The sequence below is a fragment of the Scomber japonicus genome, chromosome 12 (genome assembly GCF_027409825.1).
Source record: "Scomber japonicus isolate fScoJap1 chromosome 12, fScoJap1.pri, whole genome shotgun sequence".
NCBI classification, from domain to species: Eukaryota; Metazoa; Chordata; class Actinopteri; order Scombriformes; family Scombridae; genus Scomber; species Scomber japonicus.
This window is the reverse complement of record NC_070589.1, coordinates 19999924-20023826: the sequence shown is the minus strand read 5'-3', so window position 1 is coordinate 20023826 and position 23903 is coordinate 19999924. Positions and strand designations below refer to the sequence as shown.

The window sequence follows — 23903 nt, the reverse complement described above, 5'->3', positions numbered from 1 at the left end:
TCACTTTTTTCATTGGATATTTATTATCTTTATCTTTATACTGTTTATTAAGAAATTACTCGACTCTCGCACTGGACTCTTGTAGTCTCTCGCGATAATTCACGCCTCCAGTGATGTATTGCTATGTATGTACCAAATAAAATATAACAGAACAACAATAGGAAAATGAAATAAATCAATTGTTACATATTCTTTCAGGGGATTAAATAACAGTAAGAGCTGATAAACATTCACATAGCAATAAGGCTTTCTTCGTTTTCATAAGTTTTAATTACAATTATAAATTATAAGTAATCATAATGGATAGCCAAAAAGTATGCCGGATAAATAAATCTTGATAAAGCTTCGATTTTAGATAATAAAATCCTCCCAAATATAGATAAATCCCTTTGTAACCACAAATTCAGAATTGTTAATACTTCGTCATAATATTTTAGTTAATAATAATAATAATAATAATTAGTTTTCTCTCCATAATGTAGGCTAAATACTAAAAAATAGTAATACCCAGATAATTAACCTCATTTTTAATTGGAATACCTTGAATAGACATTAGGAGGTGATCATGACTTATCATCAATTCACATCTATTCAAATTTAGATGAAGCCCTGAAGCCTTAGAGAAGATGGATATAACAAGTCAATGGATAATTCACCAACTTCTCACTTGATTTCTGACTTCTAACCTCAAAATGTGTTTAGGGTCTCAATTGCTAATTTGAAGCCTTCTTCAATGCAGTTTAATGATGTTCATTTGTGAAATTTTGGCCTCCCTGATTTTATATTTTCCGATAAAGCAGGGTATGCATTGGGGCGTAGCATCACCAGGTTACCGATGTACACTGTGGTAGGTAGGCGTGCAATTTCCTCAAGATCCAGCCAGTCTAAGGATCCAGCCCTCGCAACCTCCCCCGGATGCCCATATAAGTCAAATCCGTGTTCTTTTTTCCCGACATGCACCTCAAATGTTCAAGATGGCGCTGTTCAGATCCGATGCTATTGGCCTGTCTATGCTCAAAGCAGCAGTCCACAAACCAATGGGTGACGTCACGGATGTTACGCCCATTATTTACACAGTCTATGAGTGGACAAGACAACAAAAAAAACAAAAAACAGTGTGAGTCGACCACATTTTAAGAACAAGCAAGGTCAGCAACGCGTTTTCGCAGTTTCGACACATTTCAGGATTTTTAGTCGATGAAACTTTTTGTACATCTCGTGTTGCAGCTCTGAGTTTATTGCACACTGTTTTCGCTTGATTTAATCGATTTCCTCGCTGCCCTTTGCTCAAAACAATCTTTGTAATTTAACGACCACAATGCGGCAGCAAAAAAATACACGACATTCTTTGCAAAGTATAGAAAGTAGCTCGAAAGGAATTCAATGAATGTAGCTCATATTTTTCATTGTTATTATATTTGAATTCAATCATTGTGAGTCAGTTTGGCACTTATACCGCTGTGGTTATGTAACAGTGGTTGTTGTAGTTTGAAGTCCTGACTGGGCGTAAAAACATCCACCAGCTTGATACACAGCTTTGAGATCCCTCACCTGCACCTAGACTGGCAGTATAGTTAGTTTAAATTGTGATCTGGGCTTGCATTTTGAAGTCAATCTGGTCAATGAGTTGTCAGGGCTCCTTCCTCCCTTCTCCTGTCAGATCTGCACGAACATGCACAACGTTTCCCTGCGCTTACATTTTTCTCAACTCTAAATAAATCATTACTTTGTGTCCTTGCAGGTTGTGAGAAACCCTAAACACCCATCATGTCAGAGCTCAGTGGGAAGGTCCAAACTGTCCTGGGTCTGGTGGATCCTGACCAGCTGGGACGTACCATGACCCATGAGCACCTGACGATGAGCTTTGAGTGCTGCTACTTCCCTCCTCCTCCAGGTGATGAGGTGGTGGCGGAGGACCCATTCCACATGCAGCACATGCACTGGCTGAGACAAAACCCCTACAGCTGCCACGAGAACCTGCTGCTGCAGCAGGAGATCACAGCCGTACGGGACGAGCTGCTGGTCTACAGGAAGGCTGGAGGGGGCACAATAGTGGAGAACACTACCACAGGCATCGACCGGGATCTGCCCACCCTCAAGAAGCTGGCCAAGGACACTGGGGTCCACGTCATCGCTGGAGCGGGGTACTATGTGGACTGCACCCACACAATGGCCACCAAGAAAATGAGTGTGGAGAAGGTGTGAGCTTAGTAGTGTAGCAGTGTTACATAGACACTTTTTTTGGGGGGGGGCGGGTTTTCTCCAAGTTTTAAATCCGGGGTTTTGATTTTCTGAGACTGTGGGCCTCCCCTCAGACAAAACTGGGAAAAAGGGACTCCTCACCCTGAGTTTACTTGCTTAATTTCATTAATTTCATGGATGCCTATGGGATCATGATTATGTTACTTGATCTCGCTGACACTCAATAGTTGACCCAAGATAGGTTGGTACTGCTGTTTGACGTACACCGAATGCATAAAAAAAGGTCTGTCCCAAGGCATTTATCAGTGTCTGACTCTGGGAAAGTAAAAATCTCTTTAACCAAGTCACACACTATTAGGCTGTTATGTCTTTTTGATAACAAACATAAAATCTAGTATTCCTTGTCTAATTTTTTGATTCCATTCATGGAGCCTCCCTCGGAAACTACTTGGAGCCCCCCCTGGTCAGGCCCACCTCTCACTCTGAAAACCTCTGTTTTAAACAATTTAATCTAAAAACTTCATCAGTGTGTGTGTGTCTAGGATTGGTTGCTGTACAGTATGTCTGTCATATGATTAGAACATCCTGAATCAATTTGTTGCGCTGAGAGTTTGATCCATCGCCGGTTCTCTCAGCACATTCTGTGTTTCTTCTGTTTTTTGATTGATCTGATCATGTTTGCAGCTGCTCTGTCTTGTCTTCGAGTAGTGACTCACTGAGAATATTCACATAATCTTCATATTTATTCGATATTGTCATTCAAACCTAATGTGCTGTCCATGTGCATGAAGTCTGATAAACAAGCAGAGCAGGGACTCACAAAAGTGTAATTTTAATGATCTAATATGTAGATAAAGCTGCAGCAGAGTGATGGCGTTCACCTTTGACTAACTTCTCATTTTCCTGCCTGTCAGCTCACCGACATTATCGTCAGTGAGGTGCTTCACGGCGCCGATGGCACAGACATCCGCTGTGGTGTTATTGGAGAGATCGGCACCGGCTGGCCGATTACGGAGAGCGAGAAGAAGGTGCTGAAGGCCACAGCTCACGCTCAGGCTCAGCTCGGCTGCCCCGTTATCATCCATCCTGGCAGGAATCCTGCCGCTCCAGCCGAAGTCATCCGGATTCTCCAGGAGGCCGGCGGTGACATCAGCAAAACTGTCATGTCGCACCTGGACAGGTGAGAAGTGCCTGAATACAGCTGGCTGAGTTTGGGAATTGAAGTGTTGTTTGGATTTCATTAAAAGTGTTGTAGCTGACCTTTATGTCACCTTTAATTGCAAAACATGATGACACTCCAAGGTTTTTATACATTAGTTAAGCCCTAAATTAGGCATTATTTCTATCATGCAGTGGAATTATTTATTGAGTTTACAATCATTTATATATTAAACTCGAACCTGTTATTAAAAATGAGATGAACTGCTTTAATTGCCACACCTCGACTTTATCACCTGTGTGTTCTCTTCCTGCAGGACCATATTTGATGAGGGTGAATTGCTTGAGTTTGCTAAGATGGGGAGTTACCTTGAGTACGATCTGTTTGGAACGGAAATGCTGAACTATCCCTATGACCTGAAGGTGGACATGCCCAGTGATAGCCAGAGAGTCAAGGCGTGAGTAACACTGCTCAAGGTTAAACTTGTCAATGGTAACCATGCTGATGTGCCCACACTTGATCCTTAGATGTGACCTCTGTGTTCACATTAAAGCAATGGTTCTCAAAGTTTTTCTGTCATTCCCCACTTTGGACAAGGGAGAGTTTTCAAGCCCCACCTGCCCCCATCGCCCCAACAAAATGCAAACAAAATACCACTGAGCTGTAAACCCCAGCCACAGGGTGGAGTCACAGGTCATCTCAGTAAACTGAAACTGGTCCTCTTCAGCAGATCTAAAATCAAATGTGTGTCAGATAAAATATAAATAAATAGGCAGCAGGAGAATCACATGGTTAAAGCTGCAGCAGTGAACAGTAGAGCACAAATGGCTTCATACAGAGTTGCATACAGAATTGTCCAATGCAAAAAAAACTACTAACGATAACTGAGCCGGCACTAATGAAGAAGGTTGTGCCAGATTTGCAGTGGACGCAGTGTGTCATTCATAGGGAAGCACAAGCGTCAAGGCAGCTCAGCCTCAAATAAAACTAGGTTTTGACAGAGGTCGTGATCAAAACCCCCTGATAGCATTCTCCACACTTTGTGAGGAAATGGGAACTGATCACACCTCTGCGTTGTTTTAACAGCGAAGCAAGGCTTTCCAGGAGCAAAGTGATGTCGTGCGTCATTGAGCTCAGAGCGGAATTTTGTATCTTTTTGGAGGATGAGGGCATGTATGAAGCTGAAAGCAAGTTCAGTGATGAACTGTCTTGTGTTACTCTGCTGGTGCTGGATTGCCAACTTTTGTGGTCAAATTTATCCATTTTGTAATGTTAACATTATTTCCCACACTAGCCTCCTACCTCTCTGTGTAGAAGTTTGTGTTGTTCCACTGCAATTAACATTAATCATTATTTTCGCACTGTAGTTCCAGGTTACATTTTTCTCCCGGTCTCCTATCTAATGTTATTTTAATTTAGGCTACATATAGGCTATTAATTATTTCTTCTGTTTGTGTGTGGGTTTTGTTTTGAGTGTTTAATCTTTGTTGTCAATAAAGAAAGGCATTAATGAATAGGTATAAAAAAGGCACATTTCCTTTCCATTAAAGTAAGATTCCCCTTATCTTCAAGAGAATCTTTTATTTTACATTTAATATTAACTAAAATTGTAAGTTGTGTTATGTTGTGTCACTATTTTTTTCATTCACATTCAGCTTGGCATTCCTGGTAAAGGAGGGCTATGAGGACAAGATAGTGATCGCTCACGACATCCACACCAAGAACCGTCTGACCAAGTACGGCGGCCACGGCTACTCTCACATCCTGAAGAACATTGTGCCGAAGATGCTGATGAGGGGCTTCACGCAGCACCAGGTGGATAAGATCCTCATCGACAACCCAAAATGCTGGCTGACCTTCAAATGAGGCAGAAGAGAGACCCGAGGCAGGCGGTTTTGATGTAGCCATAACTTTATCTTCACATCATGACTGAACAACCCACAATGAATACTTTGAGATTCTTGCAATAATCACCAGTCCAGACAGATTCATAAATGCACTTTTGGACTCTTAAACCAATGAGCTTACAGGAGTTGTCCTAAATTGTTTATTCTTATTTTATTGAGTAATTTGCTTTAAATGAAAAGTAATTCCAGGTTGTTGTTTGATTTAAACGAAAAGATTTTATGGAGATTGACTTGAACTGGTTCAAGCTTGATTTTATATTTGTGATTACACATTATTCACTTTGTAAGCTAATTATATAAAGGAGCCTTGCAGGATCACAGTGCCTCTCATTAGCGGTCTTGTTTTGGCAACAACAAAAAAAAAAGCTTTTGTTTGTCCACATAAATATGAATACAATCGAAGGCAAATATTTTCCTCACTCTGGAGGTTTTGTCTACAGTGGTGCTAATTGATTTTTCAATGTCAATGGTAGTGGCTGCTTTCTTTGTATTTGTTAGTGACAGTTCTGCAAACATAGAAGGAAAATAATGAGTGTGTTTTGTAATCAGTATGCCGCTCTGCTCTCGACACAATGCGGCTGTGTTAGATGAGTTGTCCTGTTGCCCCTCAGTGGGTGTCTAGTGGAGGCCCAGATGAAGGACACATCCTCCTCTCATCTGGGAAACAGGTGGCTTCACAGGGTGACTTCACACCATGATCAATGGCGTGATCGCCACAGCTGACTGTGCGCCGTGAAAAAGTGTGTAACTTTTGATTAATTTTCTGAGAGGATTAGGAAGTAAAGCCAGAGGATTTAATTTAACATCATACTTTACATTCTAGCTGACAATCATACCTAGAGGGGCTCAACAAATAGCAGGCGGATCGATGTCTGTCGTCCAGTTCAAGGGAATGTTGCTGTCAGTGTGACTGTCCAGTTCTATGATGGTGACTAACCACCAAACTACCCTGTCGCTCCAACCAGCTGTCATATTGAGACAAGAAAAATGAGTTACAGTGATCATTTTGTGACTGTGCGTCAACACATTTACAGACTTATTTTTTCTCTTTCAAGTGTTTTTACGCTGTGCAGAGTTAAAATGTCAGCTTTTATAATCATGCATCACTTACATCTTTTAACATTTTCACTCAAAATGCAACAGGTACCTTTTTTTTTAAATTAAAGCACCAATATGGATTAACAACATTGTAAAGAGAGTGGTGAATATGTGCATATAACTTTACCTTGTATAATTGAGTGCTACAGGTCAATACAATGAATCAACACTTAGTATGTGTTACAACAGCAGCTACAGTATGTTTGACATATCAGCAAACTTAATATGTAATGCGAAACAGTTAATTCAGGGTGCAGTAGCGACACTAATCAAGCCGACAAGAGTACAGTTCAGAGCTGTATACATTAAAACTCATTGTAATTCTGTAATTACACTGTACAGTTATTTTCTTTTTACGCACGACTTCCTCAGCATCTTGATTCGTTTGCAATATGGAAAATGGTGAGCTTTGTCTCTAATAATCCAACTGACATTGAATCAAGGATGAGCAGTGAAGCAAAGTATATGCAGAGCGGATGTTTCCCTTGTTTCAATCAGCGTACAACATGAAGCCAGAGAAGGTGCTGTACTTGTTGTTGTTGCCCCCGTGCGCCTTTCCGCCGTCCAATTTGATGTAAATCTCGTCTCCGGGCTCGAGATGTAAAACTACGCTGTTGCTGGCATAGTCGTAGTTCTGATCGGCGTCTTGGGCGATGGCGCTGGCTCTCACCTGGAAGTAAGCAAACATGACATTTGTGCTGATAAAACTTGTTTTTAACTTACTGAAATCAGAACCGCGGACAGCTCCGTGAGGTCATCTCACTGACGACACATCTGTCGTTTTCAGTTCAACTTTAAACTTTAAACCCTAACCCTAACTCCACAAAAAGCAGTTTCTGTTTTAAAATGTCCAGGAAATGTTTTCTTTCATCTTTCTTGGTACACTCGTGCGTAAAAGCTGCGTCTTTTCTTTAGAGAAATTACGTCTGTAATCCTGACATAATGAGTATTTCTATTGTACATTTTATGCAAAGAGTAAAGCAAAGAAAATGAAACGTTAATACTATTTCATGAAGTATCTTACCTGGTTGTTTTTACAGAGGTCGGCCCACATGCTGGTTCCATCCCCGCCTCGCATCAACACGTGGTAAACAAAGAAGTAAATCCCTGGTATTGAACAGGTGAATTTCCCTGTTGAGGGGTCATAGTGATTGCCGAGATTTGTGACCACGTCGTCGAATTTTAGCACTTCGTATCCCTCATGTTGCTTCTTCAGTCCTGCATAAAATGCAATCTTTGGGATAGTGTTGTAGGTGGCTGCGCTGATGGCACCGGTGGGCCCATTTATTCCGGGTGCACCGGGTGGACCCGGAGGACCCGGTGCCCCTCTCTCTCCGGGCGGACCAGAAGGTCCAGGCGGTCCGGGCTCGCCAACTGGGCCCCTGGGACCCGTCCTCCCCACGCGTCCCGGCTCTCCTTGAGGACCTTGGATGAACGTTGGAAGCGACTGAACCAGACGGTTGTCTTTGATCGGGTTGGTCGTCTTTGCCGCGGCCGTGGCTGTGGTCCCGTGGGAGTCGCAAACCATTTGGCAGGACCCGAGCATCTCGTAGCGGGCTGGAGTCCCGGCGGAGTTCACCACGACCGGTATCAGAACCACCAACACCAGCACCAGCGCGACGCCACAAACACCAGTTGCGATCATCTGCGCTCTGCGGATTCGCTGTGTTCTCCGGAGTGGATGGTCTTCCAGCCTGCTTGTGAGCGATATCCTTGCCGAGGGAAGAATTTGACCTGATCCTGTATGATACTGCAATTTTTGGAGATAAAATAGTCCCTTAAATGTTTGTGCGCAAAAGTAACCATCCACAACTTTTACGCGCTGTAGTATCAGTCCAACTGGTTCATCCCCACCTTCTCACCGCAAGAAAAACAGCAAGAAAAACAACAACAAAAGACTTTATGAGATGAAAAAAAGACACAATCTACGCTATATGTTTATGCAGCACAAGTTTCCGCCCACCACGGTGCCACAGGAGAGAATGGGCTAGAAATTAAATGTTACCCAATTCAGTGTTTAGAGAATGAGGGGAGGGGTGGAGGTGATGGATGGGACAGAATCCGTGAATTTCTTCAATCAAAAGAGAGAAAGTGAAAAACAAAAGAGAGATGCAGCTTTGAAACGTGACTAAAATGGAACAAATAATATGGGCCACTACTCACATTTTAATGACACTTGCCTTACTTTAATGGATTTGTTTGTGAACTCATAGAGATAGTTAACTCTGATTACTTTAGCAGAGTTTTAACAGAGTATGTATTCGTTTTTTATTGATTATTGTAATGTAACAAACCACCCACACAAACCATCACAACAGGCTTTTAGCACTTATTCAAACAGCTCTAAAGGTCTTAAGCCTAATTAGGCCCATTATAGACAAAAGCTATACTCCTTTGGCACCTGGTCACACCTCAGTGGCTCCCCATGTCCAATTTATCATTTGAGAGAAATCTATAGAGCCACTGAAAGGAAGGAGGGAGTCAGTAGGAGCTGGCAGTGAAGGATGACTTCATACAAATATACTGATGAAATGAGTGAATACTGGGCCATTTAGAAGGAGAATAGGATGAGATCACTTAATTAATTATGAACTGGAATTCATAATTAGCAGCTGTGTAAATAAATCTTAAAATTGTTGAGTATCTGAAGAGATATTATGCATACTCTTACATTTCCCTGGAAATTTACAACTGCATTTTAACTGATTCATAAAACAATCCAAACAGCTGATCTCTAAGATTTTAAAAGCAAGTCCTATCTAGATAAAACTTTAGCAAAGTGGCTTTTGTAAAGTTTGAGTGATGAGAGGCTAATTCTTGGTGAGGAGGGCAGATGATGGTGTGCTCATGAATGCAGAGGCTTTCACTCCATGTCAATGGCACCTCACTGTCAGGTGGAGAGATAAATGAACAAGAAGGAAAAACACAGAAAGCCCCATTTGTTTGTTTGGAGGGAGGCTTTGATTGCCACCCGGATGAGATTCGAAATGTGTGTTTGTTGAATAATGATCTCAAAAAGTGCCAAACAGAACTACTGACCCTCTTAAAAAATGATATAGCTTGATTAAAAGTGGTGGATGAAAGTTCAAATCCAATAATGATCTTCATTATTTATTCTATATTCTTTTTGTTAAGAGAAGAAATGTGATGTGCACTAAAATCATTGCCACAAACGTGTGCTGCCAACAGTTCAGTTATACATTGATCCTATTTAACAGTATGACTAACAATGACAGAAAGACAGAAAAAAAAGTTTCATCATTGCAGAGTATTTAGAATACAAGGGCAACATACAGCATATACTTGAATATACACATCAATGACATAACAAGCCCGTCATGTTATAGTGGCTAAGTTATGTCCTACACAGAATATGTCTGTAATAAAATAGTTTAATTCTCACTGATACATAAAAGATATTAAGAGTTTGTGTCGATCAATGGACAACAAGCAGCAAGCACTTACATTTACACTCGATGTCACACCCGCCACAGATGGCAGTCACAACTTTAGGTTACACCATTGTCTCAACTCGAAGGCAGGGCAGAAGTGAACAACTGCAATTAAACTACACGACCTTAATTCTGTATTCTCCTACCGTGGTTATAAAGGTCAAGAGGCCAGGACTTTCTGTTACACATCTAAGTTAAAACAAAGTATTTGGGAAGTATAATTTTCCATTATACTTATAAAGAGGTGACTCAAGGATCAAGGGAAAGACAAATAAAATCCAAACAATATCGGTAGAAAAGAAACTAATGTGTAAGCTTGCATGTTTTTGGCTCTTGGTAGAACAGAAAAAGGTGAAAGTATCTGCTTTAGATGGACTTCAACAATTAGGTCATGTTTTAGTTATTATGTTAACAATGGATCACATGATTATGTGTAATGTGAGTCCATTATCACCTGACTTCAACTCCCCTCAGCTTTAAGGACTGTTTTAAAGATTTCCAGCTCATTGTTTTGGTTTACAGTCCATAACTTTACTGCTAGATCACTCTTATCTGCTTTATTTCCAGCCACAACAAAGTAAGCACCTCTATTAAACCACTTACCCAGCACCAGCTGGACTAGTTAGACAACACTGTGGAGTATTTAACAGTTAAAAGTCAGATATTTCTCTGAGGAATTAGTGGAGATCAAAGTACTAAAAAGAGAGTAAATACTGGACTTAATTTGTCAGGAGGCCAGAAATACGACTCCAAATGAATGTTAATGTTGATAGAAACCAGAAGTTTACACATTGAAAAAAAATCCTAACACATTCACAGCCATATCAACTTAAAGAGAAACTGGTATTTTTCATCTTTGGCCCTACTTTCCCATCATTTTGTATCTAAGTGACTAATGGGGACAACAGTTTTTGAAATTGGTCCAGTATTGAGGAAGAGCGATGCAGCTGGATGCTGCAAAACAGGCTGCAATATAATGCGACAGGGCAATTGCACCCCATCGATCCATGTGCACTAAAAGTGCTTGCACTGCCACTGACAGATTCAGATTGTTAAAGAAGTGTCTGACAACATTAGGGAAAGGACCATATAGAGAAATAAAACATTTTTCTTTAACTTTTGCTCCATCTGATCAGTTTGTTATTCTTCCTAAACAAGTCTCTCTCAAGAGGTTTGATCTGAAATCTCATGAGAGGTGACTTTTTGCCGGAGGAGACACCAGTGGAAACATAAGTAAAAATTGGAGAGAGGACTGCTGGGAATAGTTTGTTGTGTTTGGGTACAGAAAGTTTAACTTGGTGTTGTCTAAAAGAAGTCATGGCTGGATTACAAAAATGTCAATTCATGAGAATGAGACTTCTCCTTGAGCGAGACTTGGTTAGACACAATTACAACAGACTTGATTACATTACAGCTGATTTTGCAGCTGTTGGCTGGAACAGTTTCAAAAATTGTTGTCCCCATTAGTCATTTAAACACAAAATGATGGGAAAATATGGTCGAGGTAGAAAAACATTGAATTTTCCCTTTAAAAGGATGTTTCTGTGTTGTGTTTACAGTTTGTGTCCGCTGCCCCCAGGTGGCCATAAAAATCAGTTAATACAGGTTTGATATTAAAGGTTATTTCTTTTGAGCATAAGTTGACAACATAGTTAACTTATAAAATGTCAACGTGTTTTAGCTTGAAGAGAGCAAAATCTCTGTTGAACCTTGAGAAAGATGCAATTAATTTGATCCCAGCTGCAATTTGTCATTGAAGGCCACCAGAGAAATTACCACAGTGTGTTCCATATTTTCAGCATTGCAAGCTGTTATGCCAAGAAAATGAATGTAAAACTGAGTGTCATTCAAAAACAGACAGAACAGAAAAGCCCCTGAAAACCTGCTTTCTCAACTTCTTATGAGCGATGGAGTCTTAGATGACTTGGTTATTTCTGAGAGATTTCTTCACTGGTCTGAAGTGGCTGGGGCTCATTTGGTGATGTCACGTAATCCCACGCACCAATCAGAATTTAGCAATTTGAATCAGAATCTGATGACAGCTGGTGGGTTGTTTGCTGATGTTGTCAGTCCACTGTCAATCAAATTTGATCAACACGCACCTGCACAGTCCTGATGAACCAGTTAAACTCTTACTAAGAATGTTTTCTTCTGAACTTTAATGTCCCCCTTCAGTCAAAAAAGGTGTGTTTATTCTTGTTGCTGCACTGTGATGTTTGGGTTTCACTGAGCAGAATGATGTATGTGCACTAGAAGGCTGTTTTCACATTTGATTGCTGAATGGAGAAGGTTTCTCTGAGCTCACCTTAAATCTTAGTTTTAGGCGTGTACCTAGGAGCATGATTTGTGACATCACAAACATTTTGGAGCCTATTGTGCTCCAATAGTTACACAAGTGGTGTGGAAATTTGAAGCCTGCAGTGCACATACACTTTTCTTTGAAGGTGAAGACATCTTGTCTGTAGTAGTAAACCATTAGAAATTAAAAATATTTGCATATTCATAGATTCTGGATTTTTCAACGAGGAAGAAGTGTAGGGTGTGATTTTAAGGCTTTTAAATGAGTCTAGTCAATGCAGTGTATACGACTTCAAACATGTCTGAAGGGGGGTTAGAGAGGCTTTAAGGGTAATCAAAAACTAAAAAATACCTCCATGGATACTCACATAGTGCAGTCAAAGTCCATGGGAGTATATGGATGATTGCAATTAGTGATGCCAATAATTGTTCAGAATACTGTGAGAATCCTCTCACAATACCCCTTTAAAATGCATTTCATTTTTATTAGTTGCGTACTTTCCTCTCAGTATTTCCTGTTTTCATGTTATTTTGTTTAATTCATGAATCTCTGTTATTACAGTAGTCTGAGAGGGCACGCCATGTGAGCTAAAATACATGATCATTTATAAAAGAACACATTTTCTGTAGGAAGGGTGCAAAGTGAGAAACAGAATGATTATATAATAGAACAGTATATAAAGACACACATGCACACATACACAAACACAGTGTGACATACTGTGGCGGCTATGAGTCAGTGAGCACTTGTTAGTGGTCAGGCTCTTTCCCTCCAATTGGCACAAGCCTCTGGTGACTCAGGGAGACTTGTCGACCAGGAGCCAGAGCGAACAGCAGTGTCAAAATCCACCAAAAGCTGTGGGAAGAAGACGCAGCTATTAGAAGCTTTTCACAGTATCACACCAACTGAATCCGAGTGCACATGTTTAATTCCTTATGTGTCCATAGTTGACTTTCATCGCTCTTTCCCAGCACAAGATCTTAGTTACTCAGCTCACCTCCGCCAGCGTATTTAAAGATTCCTCTGGTGGTTGGGAGCTCTGACAGGTTGTTTTGAGTTTCGACTTTGGAGTTCATTTACAACCAGTCAGGCAGGAGTCCTGGGGGAGCCTGATGATTTTTGACATCCGGACAAGCAGATGTTCAGAGGACATGAATAAAACATGGAGCCCATCTGACCACAGACCGGAGGCTTTTTCGATTGTCTAATGAAATATGAGGCGTGATTTCAATCTAAAAAAAAGATTTTTAAAAATCCTTTTGTCAGATAAATGTGATGCTGCATGAAATATGTATGACATTTATGGGGCCTGACCTGGCTGTCTGCAGGGCACAATTGTGGTAATGACAATCACAGCTGAGACAGGTTAGTCAAGCAGTTTGTCTGGTGAATGGGAAGGAAACTGAATGGACCTCTCATTACCAGTGAGGGTTATAAACAGCAATATTATGTGACCACTAACACTCAAGTGTTGATCAACTGATAAAACCCCATGTGTGCCGGATAGCCATGTGATAAATTGCATATCCCTCAGTACTTTTCACATGTTCTGCTCCTTCAGAATTTGTGTTTATCTTTTTTTTTCTCTCTCCCTGTTTTCAAGACAAATCAGTGAAATGCTGGGCTCAACAGTTCAGCTCAGCGGGCGGGATAACATAATGCGTTACGACACCGCCCACTCAAAGCTGGTCCTGTACTTTACTTAAGATAGAGGAGCGATTGCAATCGTTCAATTTTAGTTGGATAGCAGGAGCTTTTCATTCATGTGAAAATCAAGGTTTAATTGGTGATTGTTGTGTTGATCTTATTATTTGCTTCTTGTTGACAAGTGAACAATTGCTCGTCTTGATTTGTGCGCATGTGCTTGTGTCAGTGTGTTTGTTCATCAACACTGTGGGAGATATTTGTGTTTTTCAAATGTACTCTGTTCATATGTGGACCTCCAGAGGGCACTTAATTCAGATTTGTGCAAAATATCAAGGCAATGAGTTTATCCCAAAATACATGTAGGCTACAGCTCAAGCTTTCAGGAGACAGCATATTCAAAGCTTCAAGTACACAAATTTGTAGATAAGAATAGCTCCTGGTAAAAACTCTGACAATGCAGTGAACATATTTTACTTGCTTTCATGCAAATCACCTTATTTCTGATGTTTTAATAAATCAAGTTACATTTTTCGTGATTCCAATATATAATTTTTTATAATTTTTGGAATTTTTTATAATTGTTCCTGGACACTCCCTTTTGGAAAATTCAAAATTTTTGTTTTTGTTTTACAGACTGAAATAATAAGATGGAGATTTTTTACGGTGCATCTTTCTCTGTTATTGTGGTGATTTTCCAGGTAATATTTGGAAAATGATTTTTCAGCTTTGCTTGTATTTAATGTCCCCGAAAGGTAACATAAAAAAGTTGACATATAATATTCCAAGTCTTTATTCCATTAATGAGGCTTTTTTGTACAGGAATTGAATGTCTGCCCTTTCAGAAAAACAGTTTCCTCATATGCCATTATGTACTGTCATTGACAGTGCTTGATATCCAATGCCTATTCAATATCCTTTGCTTTTACATGCCAACAAGGCTGTACAACAGTGCTGCTCATTGCTTGTTTATCAAGGATTTATAATTTCTACTGTCACTTACATGAAACAGTGTTTCATGTTTCTAATTAAATTTAAATATCATGTTTTCCTCTCTGCAGCATCCTCCTGTCCTCCAGCAGGAGCTCAAAGCTAAACACGTCATCCCTCTCAAACAGTCTGTGAATAAGATGTTGAATCATGTGTTGCATCCTGTGAGAGGTTTAGTGATAATGTAGAAAATAATACAAATGGTTTACAAAAAATATGAAATGCCAGCTATATGAAGGGGATATGTGGTACAATGCACAAAGATCTGCATGGCTTAATAAACCAAAACAAACAAACAAACACAAAAAATGAATAAAAAGCAAGAAACTTACCTAGTAGAGATGGAAGACTCATTGAGGTTTCTGACTAGATTGTTATTCCATTTCACTTCACATGACCCAACATGAATGATAATCACTTCAGGTTTGAATCACGAATAGCCAACATATTCTGATATTTGATATCTAAAATGTATTTAAAATGGTCATACCAACATATTAAACTATAATATCACCGTAAAACAATTGAAGTTTCAGTAGAGGACAGTGGGACGCATGTAACCATCAAGATTAAAAATAAAAACTGAAAAACACATGATAGAAAAATGTGCTGAGTAAAATCGATAGGAGTACAAACAATAGTAACGTAATGTAACGTAACATAACGTAATGACAAACAAATTTTAAGGCATACTATACTTGAATACTTCTATTTTATGCTACTTTATACATACATCTACTCCACTATGTTTTTTCTATCTCTTCATATGATATGAAAATGATTTGACAGCTATAATTTGTAGTTACGTTCCAGATTAAAATTTTATATATATATAAAAAACTTACACTTTCATTTCATTCATACAAAGATTGTCAAATAAAATGTTATCCATTTTTAAAGAATAATATAAAAGTTTATCAAGTGGATAAGTATATAAAGTAGCTAAAATGAGTTTCACCTTCACCAACTGCAAAATTGAAATGCTGCACATTGTAATCCATTAGTATTAATAATATATAGAACTCCAAAAGGATCCATTAAGCTGCATGAGTTCTTTATTTCTGTTATTCTAAGTATATTTTTCCGTCCATCTGTACTTTTACTCAAGCAAACATTTGAATGCAGCTTTTACTTAATATACATTTTCATATCATTAAGATTAGTTAAGTAAAAGATCTAGTTAATAAAGATTTATTTTAAGTATGCAAATTACAAAAATACTTCAAATAGTCCACAGTATATCATGACTATGTGGAAAATATCTAAGTAAAACGAAAACTGTCTGTGGGGAAATGCTTGTCCCTGCATTCCAGGAGTGTTTTGATTGCTCACAATAAAACTTAATGTATTGCAACCTGGAATAAAAGATTACAACAAAGGATTATAACAAAACCTAAATCCTCCATGCAACAAGAAATAAGTAGATTGATTTTCATCGAGATGTCAATCGATGCACTGTTTCGCTGATGGCATCAGAGGGCGAAGTGTCACATTTTCTGCCGATGAGATTGAGCGGCAGCGAGGGGCTTAGTGGCAAATACAATTGAGGAGTGTAAACATACCAAGGGCCGCAAGAGGCCGATCAATGCCTCCAGTCTGGGATTGATTAATTACCCCAAGAAAGAGACTGAGGTGTGAGGGCGCCAGAGAAACCTGATCAGAACAAGATTTATCACCCAATCTCTTTATCATCACTCCCTCCCTCTCACTGCTTCTTCTTCTTTTTCCCCCCACTTTTTTTCAATCCTACCTTTCTCCATTTACCTTGAGTGTCATTATGTGAATAGCTCCTTTTCATGTTGTAGAGGTTAAAAAAAGATTAAAGAACTTGGTTAAGGTGACCTTGACCTATATTTTTAAAGGATATCAGCCACAAATATCAAAAGGAAACTTCATCACCCAGATCCTTTATAAACTGGTACACCAATAAAGGCTATGAAACCTATAATATTCATAATACTCACTGGTTCCTGAGGCTCCATGGAATATTTTATTATGTAAACTGATGTGTAAGTGATTTATGTTGTGTGTTCTTTAACTGCTTGAAGAAGACAGCAAATACTAAGAATGCTATGATTTTCACTGGTCATGAAGGTGAGAGTTAGATGAAAAGTTTGATACCGCTCTCATCTCTGAGCGTTAAATATGAGCCTATAGCCAGCAGGCTATCTTAGCTTAGCGTACAGACTGGAAAATGAGAAATAGCTAGCCTGGATCTGTTCAAAGGTAAAACATCTCTTTAGTTTAATACATGTAAAAAAAAAAACACATGTAAATCCGGATGTCTGAGAACCTGACGAATCTTCATCGATGCACCCCGCCAAGTAGTCCAACACAAAACAGTCTGTGAAACCACATCGTATCACTTTTGCAGTTTTTTTGTAATGAATAAACTAGCAAGATACAATGTTAGATGGTAAGTGGATTTTATTGCCTTAGGGCAGAGGCACACTACATTTTTCACCGTTTCCAGTCTTTATATATACTAAGCTAAGCTAACTAGCAGCTGGATATAGTAGCTTCATATTTCCCAATAGATATGAACATGTAATTGATTCTCTCATCAAAATTTTGTGCCATCTCAAAATGTTCAAAACTTCTTTGGTAATATGACAACACCACCAATAATCTGACTTTTATGGTCACTTAAACCTGAGTTGTTGATGTAGTTTTTGTTTGTTTCACAAAAAAAGAGAGAAAAGTGGAAAAGATGATGCAATAGGGAAACATTAAACATCTGGGCACAAATCAGATTCACATTTAGAAACAACCAAACACATGAAAGGGGAAGCAGATATCTGTTTCTTTCCTCTGATCTATAATTACACCTCAACTAAATGCAAATTATTGTTCAACATAGTGATCGCAACAACACAGTCTAGCTCAACCTTGACCACACATCAGACCTTCACAAAAACAATGCAGTTTTTGAATGGAGATGCTAACGAATTGTTCCCCTGACTCATTTGCACTTTGCCAACAATGCATCAGGTCCAGCACTTTATTTGCATCATAATGATAATATGCAAGACAACAACAAAAGCAGACCTGGATGGTTTAGTAGTTCTGATGTTTTGTTTGTTTGTTTATGACGCGCACAAGTTTTCAGTACAGTCAGTACGTAACACTGGCAGATATCACAGCTTTCAAACACATTTTGTAGTAAGCTTAAAGTCTTTCAATTCATATATTTGGGATTTTCTCCCATTCTTCCTTCCCTCCACCCATGTAATGTTTCCTGCACTGCTGGCTGCAACACAACCCCAAAATATGATGGATGGATGATTGTGGCCAAGGAGTTATCAGTCAACAGCACTTGTTTCCAAAATCAAGACTCAATTACATTTAGCTTCTGTAGATGTTCTGTTGCTTCTGAAGTTGGATTTTATGATAAGGACTCTGGTAAGATTTTCTTCTACTGACTCTTCCATGAACATCTCGTTCGTGCATGTGCCACCACTCCTGAGTGTGCTGAATAGTCCTGCAGCTTTTTTGTGGTCAAATGAGGTTCTTGGTTTGCCTTTCTGACCAGTATATGAGCAGTCCTCTCTCAGAGTTTTCTTGATCTTCCCCTAAACTGCCATCTCTTAATTGCATTTCCCACTGTGGAAACTGCAAGCTGACAACGCTTTACTGTCTTCTTGTAGCCTTCCCCTGCATTGTGGGCATCAATAACTTCCATTTTCAGAGTCTTACACAGTTGCTTAGAGGGGACCCATGGTTGCTGAGTGTTAACACAAGGTTTGAAGAGTCAGAATATTTGTAAAGCTTTGAAATTGGCACCAGCTGACATTTCCTAATGACAATTGTTGAAATGCCTCAGGCCTAACAAACTGATTAATGTCTGAGACCTTGTAAAAAGAATCCGAGACTTCAGAACTCTTAGGGTGTCCAAACATGCCACACTGACGTATACATGCCACACTGACATATATATAAATTCCATCAGAAATCCTTCTTGACAGGACTTCTTCACTCTACCTATGGATCTGTTTTCTATTTCATTGTACTGGCTTTACATCTTGAACGGTCAAATCACTTATTAACCTAAATGTCCCCTATTTATATAGTCTTATACATGTGTCCACAGTCCATCTAAGCCATTGTCTTGATGCAGACCACAGGTTCCATCATTATCAGCTCTGTTAAGTCCTTCAGCCATTGATTCAAACTAAATCAATTTGATTGTCTTACTTTTCAGTTCATAAGAATGATCTCTTCCACAGAAAGGAAAGCCAATGCTGTCAGATGTTGTGTTTCTGCACATTTTAATCCATCCACTTAAACTTCCAACAAACACATTTTGGAGCACAGTGACACATCTACATTTAATTTTGAACATAAAGTTTTTTTCTACTCAAAACTGTCTTATTTGTGGGCAGTGGTTACTGACAGAATACATTTTGTTCAGCTTCTGTGGAGTTACATATATTTAGTTTAACATCTCATCATCTGTACATCATGTGATAGAGATATACATTTGTTACAATCTCTTTTAATGTCATATCTGTAGAGTTTTCTCTCCAGTGATGAATAATGGGTTCTCCTATAATGGACATGAATGCAAAACTAATCCATCGATTGTACGTTTTGGATTATCTTTAACATGAAAAAATATTTAAAATGAAAAAAGTAATAATTGGGTTCTTAATGTTTGTATTGACCTTGAAAGAAAAAAGGGATACTTGTTTTTTTACTCTCACCAGCAACTTTTTGCTCCAGCCACATTCCATTGAAGGCCAAATATGTATATATTTCTGTTATTCCCAAGCCTCCTTTATTTCTATGTCTTGTCAGTTTGGTCTTTGATTCTCTAAAAGAAATAAAAAGCTTTTTAATTTCTTTCAACCAATATTCATGTAATGTAAGAGGAATTGAAGATATCATAAAAGAAAGCATTATTTTAATTATCTCTGCCCCACAAGGATAGTGAAAGTATTCCCAATCTGATAAGATCTACTATAATAGTTTTAATCAGTTCAGGACCATTTATCATGAATATATTCTCAATGGGGGAAATTATAGTAATACTAAGATAATTTAGTTATGGCAAAATGGGCAGGAAAAGTTTAGCTGAGTTGTTTTGATTTTGTGTATATTTATATATATATATATATATATATAGCCAGATTGCCTAAATCAGGATGCGCAAGTGGTCGAGTGGTTAGAGTGCATGCCATATACGCAGTCGCCCCCTGTTTGAATTCCGATCGGAGGTCCTTTGCTGCATGTCACCCCCCCCCCCCCCCCCCCCCCATGTTTCCAGTCTGTCTACTGCTTAATAAAGGCGTCTATGCCAACAAAATCCTTAAAAAAAAAAAAAAAAGAGTGCCAAAAATAGTTTATGAGCTTAAAAAGTGTGTCACTGAGACTGTTGGATTGAAAGAGTTAATAATATATCATCTACATATTAATTTATTTTAAAATCATATCCATAATATACATTAATGCTACTTATTTGTTGGTTAGCTCTAATAGCAAATGCCAGGTCTTCCAAGAGACTGAACATCCTTGCCTTGCTGATCTACCTGGCGAAAAATGGGCAAAACGATGAAATGTGGCGGATTGTGCCAAAACATGCTAAAATGAACCATGGGGGCCAGCTGAATGAAAGATTTGCAACATTAAGCACCGTGGGGGTGTTATCCGAAAATTGGGCACAAGGCCCCAAAACGGGTAAAATGCGGCAGGGTGAAAAAATGGGCAAAAACCATGAAGGGTGGTGGATTGTCCTGAAACTTGCTAAAGAAGCTTTTCTCACATGAGAGAACTTGGGAAAGTTATATTTGTTAAGTTTTTATTTGCAGGCTGTTATGTGTTACTGAATCAACCATGGCAAAGCATAGTAATGTTATAAGCAAAGGGGAAGAATAGAAATGTTTATTAGTTCTTTTAGACTACCTCGATGCATTGGTATCCCACATTGTCCCACACAAACGTAGTCTTTGTCCCGCATCTGGTGAATTGGGATCTGGTCACCCTACTTGAAGCATGCCAGCCTTTTACAAATCCTACATGGTCAAAATGGACCAATGAGTGAACCACTTACAACTGGCATTGTATGCTGCCATAAAGAGGACAAATTAAATTGTAACACAAGCACAAGTACAGAAAAGTCATAAACTCACTTAAGAGACTTGGTGATCTCTATCAAAAATGTGACAGGCATTGATTTAGACATTATATTTGAGTCATTATATAGCATTGTAAGAAAGGGAGTCAAAGCACCCTGAAAACATTTATAAAACTCAATACTAAATCTTCTTCAGATGTCTTACTGTTAGATAGATACTGAATCTGTAATATCTATAATATATTCCTGATACTATTATGCATCTACCCTCCTAGTCAGGAATTATTTCCAGTGGGTTTTTTAGAGTTATTTCGAAACCCACATTTTAAACTATTTGTGTTTTTGAAGCTGCACCACACAACCTTTTTTATGTTGTGTTCTTCTTAACAATGGGCCAAGTAACTATATCTAATTTGTCGCTCTGCTCATTGTGATAAAACCAAATAGATTATCGTCTGTTTTACAGTGCATTTTATTGTATTCTAGCTCTTAGCAGCTAAAGAGCCAAACATCTCTCTTTGGAGAGACAAAAACAGAGCTGGAAAAATTCATTTTGGGGATTCACAATGTTGATCTGGTGGATGTGTGCTTGGCAACTGTTTGCTAACATGTTGAAACATCACAACTTTATAAAGTGATGATAATGTTAATGTTGTGATTGGAGCTTGTTTTGCTGCCCCCAAGTGACCAAAATTCAATATATTGACCAATGAATTAAGTTTTACAGTAAATCTGCATTAATCTCCAATTGTGTGGTTCATCAAACTAATTTACCATCCACGTCAGCCAATCAGGGTTCCAGCTTTTACTGAAGGTAGGTCATTTTTTGGAGAATTTGGATTTTTTTTAGGATATTCTACATGTGATGGGTAATTAAGGCTGACAATATTATTTCCAGACTCAATATATTAAAATGTGACTTACCTACGTTTTTGCCTTGTAAATGATTAAAGAAATAAAACATTATCGTGCCAGTTTATGGGAGATGAAAAGGTATTCTTTGGCACTTCATTAGGAGAATTAGGTAAGTGGGACATTTGATTAAAGTTAGACACATAACCCTAGTATTTCAAATTCAGCAAATAGTTAATATTGTTTAAAACTGACTCCTGCACAGGGAAGGAGAACCAATTACCACAATTACTGTTCACTTAGTAAGTTTAATAAGTATTTTAAGTCATGCTGTAAATCACTGTGCTATGTGAGGAAATGTGTCTGCTAAATTAGTATATCCTTTACACTGAAATATTATATTCATTCACAAATTCATTTAGAGATATCGAATATCTTTGGTGTGAGTCTGTCATGACATTTCCGGTTGGATCACCTTTTTACATTTCCCGGCTAAATGCCAGCTGACGTGACCAGCTAAAGGACTCTTACAGACACCGCTGTCCACACTTACAGAATAATGAACACAATATAATTCAAAGACGTCACTGGGTGTCAATAAGCCATTCCGCTCGGTCATATGAATCGCTTCATATAAGACTATACACAGCGAATAAAGACTGGTCATTGTCATAACCAGGACAGCCCCATGACAGCACTGATGTGTGATGCATGACTGTCTCACTGTTGCCCTACATGCTCATCCGAACTAATGATGACCTTTGATTCCCCAAAGGTGTCAGAGGATGAAAGAGAAAACGCAACGCCCCCAATTAATTTAGGGTGAAGAGGACTGGAACGTGTGAGCACGTCATGCTTCTGAAGTGAATGGTGAGGGGCTCCAGGAAAGACAAAGCTCATGTAATTAGGATTCAAGAGGCCCTTTGTCAAAGATAATTAAAGCTGACAGCCGCTGTGGAGTAGAGAGGAAGAGAGCAGAAAACCCCTTCAAATTGCATGCTTCACTTTAACACTCTCTCTATATGGTCTTTCAATCTCTCTCTGTCTCTCTCTCTCTCACACACACACACACACACACACACACACACACACACACACCATCCATCATCCCAACTTGCTTTGAAAGTGCAGACTAGGCAATAAAACTGATGACAGATTAATAGAGACAATAAAAGTGGTTGATAAACTATTTACTCTTGAGTCTTTTTGACACTTTGAGCCTGAAATCAAGCTGAAAAACATCATTGTTAGAGGTGGCAATTTCAGCAGATACATCTGGCCTTGTCGAAGATGTGATCTGAGGAGCGACCTCACTTTTTACTGTCAAATTTGAAATAGTCTGTATTACTTTGCTAATTATCAGGAGTTCAGACTCTCCACAAGTTGATACTGTGGCCTTAACTGGCAATTACAGGATGTTACATTGAATTTCTTTCATTTAAGATTTTCCTCAGTCAGTAGCTTTAAAGGTGCAGTATGTAGTATCTAGTGGAACGGACTAGGCAGAAATGTGAAATAATTACATAATTTATATACTTTATTTTGTGTTATTTTATCCTGTTCATTCCAATATCAACACACTTTACAGATTAAAACGTGCCTTACATTTCCTTCTGCCATGTTTCTACAGTAGCCTGGAATGGATAAATCAATTGCTGGCTCAACTGCTTTTTCCATGAGTTTTGCAGCCCTCATAGGTTAACCTTCACACTTGAAAGGGAAAGGTGAGGGGAAGAGATATTCAGTTGGTTGCTCCACCTTTAGAGCTGCACTAATCAATACTTTTTATATTAACAAGGTGAAGGGGGTTGCTTGTAGTGACAAACCCACAGCTAATTGCAACACATTTTTGTAGTTCCCCCGAACTGTATAAAAGTTGCATAACCTGGTAATCTCATAGTTTCGGTTTTCTGGGCCTGCAAACCAGGATGAAAATCTCTTGTGAACCCACTGTTAGTATAAAATTTACACTGCAAACAGACAAAATCAGCTGGCAAATATGGTGGAGCATTTAGCTGCAACCTAACCTAGGTATATCCCTCAGAAATGGGTAGAGAGCAAAACAGAGCTAAAACGAAAGTGGAGGTCGAACTTACATTCGCCAGTTGGCCAGACACATGACAAATGAATGCTTATGTTGCTCTGTGGGTGTATAAGTACAATTGCTTGCCAATATGTTTTCCACAACTACTTCAGAAGGTGATAATATGTCAATGTTGAGTTGTAT

General features: G+C 38.9%; 2 protein-coding genes across 2 annotated transcripts; one reads left to right on the top strand and one right to left on the bottom strand.

Annotated features, from left to right (window-relative positions):
• Window positions 1-1102: 1102 nt before the first annotated feature.
• Window positions 1103-6434, top strand: pter (phosphotriesterase related). The gene is made up of 5 exons (XM_053329903.1): window positions 1103-1148; window positions 1742-2199; window positions 3117-3382; window positions 3678-3818; window positions 5017-6434. The coding sequence occupies exons 2-5, from the start codon at window positions 1768-1770 to the stop codon at window positions 5225-5227; spliced, it is 1050 nt and encodes a 349-aa protein (XP_053185878.1). The 5' UTR covers window positions 1103-1148; window positions 1742-1767; the 3' UTR covers window positions 5228-6434.
• On the bottom strand, window positions 5428-8057 carry LOC128368970 (complement C1q-like protein 3). The gene is made up of 2 exons (XM_053329905.1): window positions 7391-8057; window positions 5428-7036 (listed from the first exon to the last, which is right to left on the bottom strand). Exons 1-2 carry the CDS (start codon window positions 8009-8011, stop codon window positions 6857-6859), a joined length of 801 nt encoding a protein of 266 aa, XP_053185880.1. The 5' UTR covers window positions 8012-8057; the 3' UTR covers window positions 5428-6856.
• Between the last annotated feature and the right edge of the window lie 15846 nt (window positions 8058-23903).